The sequence below is a fragment of the Corvus brachyrhynchos genome, unplaced genomic scaffold (assembly GCF_000691975.1).
Source record: "Corvus brachyrhynchos isolate BGI_N302 unplaced genomic scaffold, ASM69197v1 scaffold114, whole genome shotgun sequence".
In the NCBI taxonomy this organism is placed as follows: Eukaryota; Metazoa; Chordata; class Aves; order Passeriformes; family Corvidae; genus Corvus; species Corvus brachyrhynchos.
In genome coordinates this window covers 8012222-8020070 of record NW_008238337.1, presented here as the reverse complement: position 1 = coordinate 8020070, position 7849 = coordinate 8012222, and the positions used below count along the sequence as shown (strand labels likewise).

The 7849-nt window shown below is 48.5% G+C and overlaps 1 protein-coding gene across 1 annotated transcript; it reads left to right on the top strand.

Moving 5' to 3' along the window:
- Window positions 1-8: 8 nt before the first annotated feature.
- On the top strand, window positions 9-7296 carry GP1BB (glycoprotein Ib platelet beta subunit). Its single transcript, XM_008634101.2, has 2 exons — window positions 9-4960; window positions 5638-7296. The coding sequence occupies exon 2, from the start codon at window positions 5808-5810 to the stop codon at window positions 6417-6419; it is 612 nt and encodes a 203-aa protein (XP_008632323.1). The 5' UTR covers window positions 9-4960; window positions 5638-5807; the 3' UTR covers window positions 6420-7296.
- The last annotated feature ends 553 nt before the right edge of the window (window positions 7297-7849 follow it).

Here is a 7849-nt window from a genome sequence, read left to right as displayed (position 1 = left end):
TTTTATTTTTTTTTTTTTTTTTTTTTTTTTAAAGAAACTGGCCTGGGAAGTCTCTAAGGCATCCTAAAAAAAAGAAAAGAAAAAGGTCCCCCTTTCCTATGTACTCTTGTTCGGGAATGCTCTGGTATTTAAAGTCCTGGTTTCTCTGGTGTACGAACTTAAACAGTATCTGTGTCAATGCACGTAGGTGTTTACTCCCAACTGAGGTGCTGTGCCCCCATCCCTGTTTCCCTTGTCTGGGGCCAGCATGAGCATTGTAAAGGCAGCCATACCCTCCTGTGAGTTTGACCTGCGCTGCTCGGGCTTCTCAGCCTGGGGACAGTGCTGGCCCAGAGAAATGGGGCTGGCGATTTCTCTGTGCACTGACGTGCTCAGGAGTCCTGATGACTGCCTGGTATCCTGTCCAGGTTTTTATGGGTTTTTTGTTTAGTTGGTTGGTTTTGTTCTTCCTATCAAGAAAACTTCAGGATGTTTGCACTGAGCAGCAAGAGACTGAGTGCCTCGAGGTTGGTTAGAAGAAAACTGCTCTCAGTTACATCTTTCTGGCAGAGAGGCTGAGTTGTTGACTATTGCCTGCAAGGAGGTGATGGGAGTGAGCACCTTCCCTGCCATGGTTTCCTTCCACAGCGGGCTGGAGGCATTGGTAGAGGAGCCCCAAGGGTGTTTCATGGTTCAGCTCTGGTTGTCAGCTGCAGTGTGTCTTCAGTGTCTGCTCTGAAAAGCACTGTGGCATTTAGAGTGCTTGGCCAAGACTGCTTTGGAGGGGGTAGAAACACTAGGGCTGAAATCTAACCCCAAATGCAGACCTGTCCCCTGCCCCCGGGCTTTGCAGTCCCACGAGCACATTGCTGGCTCTGAGCTTCTCCTGGGGAAAGGGGCAGTTTTTGTGGGCCTGTACCCGAGATCTGCAGGCAGCCTGTGTGGGCAGGTGTTGGGTCAGCCTGGCAGGTGCAGGACTGTCACTGCATGGGGCTGAGGACAGCCCAGCAGGCTTGGCTCTTGCTCCCCTGCCCTTCCCCTGGGCACTCAGCCCTTCTCCCCCTCCTTATTCCTTGGCTCTTCCTGTCCTAGTGCTGGGAAGGCTGGTGGGTCTGCTGGGCAGAGATAAAAGCACTCTTTGGGCAGCAGCTCCTGTCCTGTTCTTGCTTCCTGCAGTATTTTTAACTTGAGTCCAGCCAGAGCAGAGCCCTGCAGTGTGATATGCCTGACAGGGCAGGGCTCGCCAGCAACACTGCCATGCTCACAGGAGTCAGGGCTGTTGGAGGGAGAGACACTTGGCTCTTCCTTCTGACTCCAGGGAGTGCAACCATGGGCTGGGCCCTTCTGCTCCTTGGCTGATTCCTCTGACCCCTTTCCCCTTTTGTATCTGCTCCTCCATCTCTGGCTCTCCCCAGTAGATCTCCCTGGGTAGGAAGCACAGTGTTGGCCAGGAATAGCCAGGCCCTAGATTCTGTTACTAGGCACTGCATTTGTCTGATTCCTCCATGGGGCTTTAGAGTCCTGGTCAGGGTTTGTCCAGGTGGTGAGTAGGTTGGCTGGTTCCAGTTATTCACTGTACAGAGCCTCTGCTTAGCCACAGCATGGGCTGTAGGGGCGGGGGAGAGACCCTGGCACCATGTGGAAGGACAAAGTAAGGATGGAAGCCCTTTGACAGAACTGTGCAAGCTGGGCAAGAGCAGTGTTCAACAATGTTTGGGGTTTTTTTTCATGTTCCCCTATTTTGGGCTCATAAGTGGCAGTGCCAGGTGCTGGGAGAGCAGAAGGCTTCAGCTTGACTTCAATAACATGAAGGACCAAGGCACCTAAGAGGAAGTATGGCCTTTCTTTGCATGATGTGCTTACTTGAGCAGTGGAGTAGACTGAAACAGGAGCTTCCTCCAGGTTTTCCAAAAAGATGGACAGCTGAATTCTCAGCTCTTTCTGTGCTAGTATAACAGGAAGCATCTTGAAGTATCTGTCCCCTCTTTTCTTACACTAGTCTTGGTGAGGAGGATGTTTTGTTGCAAATGAGCCCTGTCCACTTGGAGATTTTCCTTCTTCATTCATTCCTAGAAGATAAAGGAGACCCTTTCCCTTTAGCATGGACAGACAGCACCTGACAACTTTCATGCTGGGCTGTGCACAGAGGTGCTGTGTGCTGGTGAGAGCACAGGGTACGCTGGTCACAGGCAGGCAGAGTTGCTGAGGGTGGATCTGCCCATCCCTCCATGTGGGGAAGTCTCCATCAGCTCAGTGCACGTGGCTCCTACATCAAGTCAAGAGTCACAAGCCTGTTCTCTACAGAGAGCTGAAGCCTTTGGCTACCGGCTGGCAAAGATGGTTCAAGTTGCAGTTAGGAGAAAACACACAGGAGTGAGGCACCAGAGATGGCTTCTGCAGAGGGGTGGTGGTACCACTGAAATCATGTGCAGGAGATTCCCTGCTCAGAGTTCCAGAGTTTGGGGACTGCTTGGAAAGGGATTAGAGACTGATTTTGGGGGACACCAGGGGTTCAGATTCTGGCCTGGAAAGTGACATCTGTATATTTAAGGAGTGTGTTGTACTGTGACATCAGTTCTTACAGTAAGTGGAGAAGAGACTCCTGAACACATGGAGCTTGGCCATGTGGCTCTGGCAGTGAGAAGTGTGGATAGGAAAGTAATTTAACACCTCCCCTCATGCAACCCTCCACAGCCTCACATTCAATCCCCTGCACCCCCCGGCACATTCCCATGCCTCTGCCGAGCTTTGCCCTGCTGAGTGAGTGGCTGCAGGGATGGTGTCCCACTCCACAGCTATCCCAGCTGCAGCTGGGGCTGTCGGTACATCTTGGCCCCTGTGCCTGACAGGATCCATGGCATGAACTCCTTGTGTGTGCTGCTGTGCTGGTCCTGCCTGTGCAGTCCTTGCTGCCTCCTTGCATGCCTCCCCTCAAAGGAGGGGGTTCCACTCCTTGTGCTCTGCAATGGCATTTCCTGCTCTTCCTCACAAACTCCACTGTGCTTTAATGCTGGCTTGCTCCTGCCATGCACCTTCCTCACCCCCTGCTCCATTCCTAGGCTCTTTGTTCCTGTCCATCTGTTGGGTTATTATAATTATATTTTTTTGTAAATTTCTGTTTGAACATTTTGTCATTGTGAACAAAGAAAACAAAACCTTTTAAAACATATCCATTTTATTAAATGATTATTGTTATTATTATTAATGTTTACTACCTGAATTGATCAGTGAAATAAATACATTCAACAATCCAGCCTCTTTCTGTTTAATTTTCAGCCCCCTTGAGCAGCATTGGTGATACATTATGGGCAGGAGAGAGCAAAACTGACCCTGTTTCTCCTTTTATCTAATTCAGTCAGAGCGGGCTTCAGGCAGGCTTCCTGCATGGGATTTCGGGCCTGTTTATTCCAGAAGCTAGCAGGATGATCTTGAAGGTTCTTCTATATGCAGGCTTCCCCTAGCAGTGGTGTCTAAATCATCAATGGTCAGCTGGCCAAGATCCAGTCCCAGGAAATCCAGTTTGTAAGTAGTCAGGAGAGCATTGCCAAGTCTGTGCTGCATGCAGAGCCACATCAGGTCTGGCTCAGACCAGCTCCATGCCACAGCTGGCCTGAACACCTGCCTGTGAATAAACAAGGTGCCAAATGCATGAGATGAGGTAAGTTTGCTGAACAAACTTACCCTGCAGTAGTCGAGCTGCTCTTAAGTGGAAAGCAGGCCCTGCAGGAAAAACGGGGTTAGTTTGTTGCCTAAGATCTCTTTCCCACTCTGGCCACCGCAGTGAAACAACTGGAATGATCTGCTCCAATTTTGTAGAAATTTAAAGTTTAATTTTTTTCTTTAGAGCATAAAAAATTTCCCTTGATTAGGGCCACATTCTGCCATATTTTGCACCCTCAGTTCTCTTAACGTGAGCACGTTCAAGGCATTCATCATTTCTGTTCTCTAGGATGTCCACAGTACAAGGTAACAGAGTTGAGTTCAATAGGGCAACAGTTTCACAACTTAGTTCTGGTGGCCTTAGGCTAAGGAGTGTAAAGTATGCCTGGTCAGGCTGATGGCAGAGAAATGTCTGTGAAGATGTGATGGCCATGAGAAGACATGATTCTGCCTGAATGTAATTTTGACCCTTGGACTTACCTGTTCAAGTATTTGTGTAACGCAGCTTCTGAATAAAGCATGTGGTCAGTCTTTCTCAGTAACTGTGCTTGTCGAGAGCTGTGAGCTCCCTTGGCTGCCTGAAGAGCAGCTCCTCAGAGCACTGTCTTTCCGAGTCTGTTGGCCATCCTGTGAATCCAACTAGTTTTATTTTGATGTAGACAGTGAAATGCCAAGAGTTATATTTTACCCCTATAATGATCATGAGAGGATGAAAGTGTCTGAAGAATGTTTCTCTGGAAAGACGGATGGATTGAAAGATCATTTCTATCAGCAGATCTTTCAGTAATAAGTAGATTTTGTGTCACTGCTTCAAGGGAAACCTGAGGGTCAGCACCCAGAAAGTGCTAGGTGTCACCATTCTGCCAAGTTTTCCTGATGAGATGGGAACCTAAAGGTCGCAGTGCTCAGGGAGTATGGTACAAACCAGTAATATCACCTGCCAGTCTGAAGTGCATTTTGAGTTATGCAACTGAGACATGGTGACGTTTCTATTGGGCTGAGCCTGTGGGCCCAGAATCACAGTTACCGGTACTGGCAGCATCTCTCCCAGCAACTGTGTTCTTGTGAGCGGTTGTCAGCTCCCATTTCTTGGAAGACTTGCTCAATGAAGCCTCAGCTTCCGGTGACATGCAGCAGACTTGTAGGAAGGCCTCATGTGGGAGGTGTCCCTGGGATGAGCCTGACCCTTATCTTGCCAGCCAGCTGCAAGGGGATTATCCGGGAACGCAGCTATGCACATGATCTTGCACTGACTGGACTGCCTTGAGACCTTTCTCTTGTGTTGTAAAACCAGCAAGAAAGCAAGGATTGAACTACTCTGGTAAGTCAACAATGCTACCTTCTACTCTTTTTTTAGTTTTTAATTGATTGACAATTACAATTTGTCAAGCACAGAAATTGCTGCCTTGTTGCAGGTATGTGTAGTTGTTCTCCTGGAGAAGTTACAGCACTGGCACAAGACTGTAATATAAAAAAGGCTTGTTGACCCATGTCTCCCAGCACAGGTGATTATTCACCTGCTGGAGCAGGGTCTAGCATAAAAAACTCCACTGGCCTCCATCCTCAGTGGTCAGCACCCTCTCTGCAGCCAATTTACAGTTTATTACTTCTTTTCAAGACTGGAAAGGCTATTTTGTACTCATGGTAACAGTAAATTTATTTCTGAATCTCCTCCTGAAGTTTGCATCAACAAAGCTTTGCTTACAGATGTAATCCAGAGTTATGATAAGGTATGAGCAATTTCATATTCTAGTTTTTGATTCCTTAACAGAAATTTTCTTGGCTACCCTGGTAATGCACTCCAATAATGCTGAAAACACAAGCAGCTCATGTACACTTCTGAGGACTAGTGAAAATGTATTTGATGGCTGCAGCTAAACCTTCCAGTAGCCATGTATTCATATCCCTCTTCAAATCCAGGGTTGGAAGACTGTGAAAATTCCTTCTCCTATAGTGAGAGATCAAGAATTTGCTCTCTATTAACTCTGTTCTTTTCAGAGTTCTCATGTCTCCAGTGAAGGACACCAAATCCACCCAACTTTAGAAACTCATCCTCAGAGCAAAACAACAAAAGACCTTGGCTGTGGTGTCAGTCCTAGAGTGTGTGGTGTCTACTTGTCTGGCCTCCCCCTCATCCAGTCTCACCAGGGAAGTGTTTGCAGGTGAAAATGAAGAGTGGAATTCTCTTGTCCCTCCTTGGCTTCCTCCCACTCGTGACACCCCTATGCCCTGTGCCGTGCAAGTGCACCACCAACATTACCGACTGCTCGTCGAAAGACCTGACTGTAGAAAACCTGCCCGTTGCTTTCCGTCCTTCGGCTGAAATCATCCACCTCGGTTCCAACAGGCTCACCTCTATTCCCAATGGGCTCTTTGACAACCTGAGGAGCCTCCAGGTAGTCTACCTACAGGGCAACCCTTGGGAGTGCACCTGTGACATCCTCTACTTGCGCTCCTGGCTCCAGTGGCAGCAGAACCGGAGCCTGTACAGGGATGTGAGATGCAGCTCCCCGGCGCACCTGGAGGGCCGGATCATCGCCTACCTGACAGAAGATGAGATTGTCTCCACATGCCAGCACTGGTACTGCAGCCTGGCTCTCCTCTCTCAGGTGTCTCTCTTCATCCTCCTTTTCCTCCAGGGTATCTTGGTTATCTTCATCATTGTCTACCTGCAGAAATTTCGGAAAATGACCGCTGAAGCCTGGAGCACCACCCGAGAACTAGACCGGCAGGTAGACCCTCGGGCATCTTCTTCAATAAACCCTTACAATGATGATTAATGTCACAAGACAGAAGACCATCCTCCCTTTGGGGGTTGCTGTGCCAAGGTCCTGTAGTTTGTGATATTCAGAGGGGGCAATTCAGTACAACATCTAATCCTGACTGCAGTCTGAAGCAGGACTTGAACTGATCAGACACTTGCTGTGTTCCTGAAAAATCAATCTTGTGTTTTTTTTCAATGCTTTAAATTCTTTAGCATGATCTTGACTGCTTGTCTGAACTGGAAGTGGTTCTGATTTGGTAGACTAAGGAAATAATGAACTACAGCAACCAGAACTGACTCAAACAGCTCATAAGCTCATAGGGGCTCCAGTGCTCGGTTCCTCCTCTCCTACAGTATTCCAGCCATATTTCCAGGATGCTTCTGGTTGTGCTGGATCGGGTGAGGACAGAGGTGGGCAGTGAACTGTTCAAGTACTGAGCTAGGACAATGGAGAAATACAGTTTCCTTCTGCAACCACGGACTGCATTAAGAGCTTTGGACTAGTGTTTTAGTCTTCTCCTGCCTTGCTTTCCCAAGTAAAAGGGAAAGGAAATACCTTCTTTCTTGATGCATCTTTTCTAATGTTCTTCTGGGGGAGGGAGGGAATGTCAAGAAGCCCACTCATTTTACCTTATCTGGATTTCTTTCAATCTGGTTGTAGTTTTAATACTGATTTCAAGTGAGTGAGACTGGGGCCCTGAATCTTCATGAGAAATTCATCCTGAAGCCAAGAATTGTTTGACTGTGCCTGTATGGCACCTGGCATGAGAGGTCTGGTCTTTAGAGACTCAAACTGCAAACCCCACTTGTGCCTACTGCTGTTTATGGTGTCCCTTAATTATTTTTGAAATGAAACAAAATTGAAATAAAATAATGATGCATAATGATCTAAATGGCTTTTTATTTTTTTTCTATTCTACATTGGGTATCTTGCATGCTGTTGTGCTCCCTGGAGTTCCTCACCCTCAGATTTTGTGCCAAGCAAAACAAATCCCAAGGGCAGGTGGAGAAATTACTGGAGTGCACTGTAGGGTTAAACTTTGGCAGCTGCTGGCTTCCACCATGGGCCAGGAGAAACAGGGAATTTCTTCTAAAGCCACTGAGTGGCTGCTTATTGTTTTGTGATGCAGCTGGAAAGGAGAGGGCGTTTGTTTGGGGCAGCAGGGCTGTGGGGTGACCAGCAGGTGAACGACCGGTGCCCCTCAGCCCCCAAACCCAAATCGTGGGGGGCTCCATTCCCCCCTCAGTTCACACATGAATAGAGCTTGGCCGCGAGAAGAGCTCTTTGCCTGGGGGCTATGGGCAGTGGTGGTGCTGGGGCAGCTGGTGGCAGGGGATGGGGCAGGTGGGGGCAGTGACCAAACAGGTGGGGCAGTGATGGGACACGGGCCAGGGGAGGGCGGTGACCGAACGGGTGGGGACAGAGGTGGGACACGGGCCAGGGGA

What these genes read in the sequence shown, in the direction of transcription:
- GP1BB (XM_008634101.2), top strand. Translation starts at nt 5,808, where the DNA reads ATGAAGAGTGGAATTCTCTTGTCCCTCCTTGGCTTCCTCCCACTCGTG.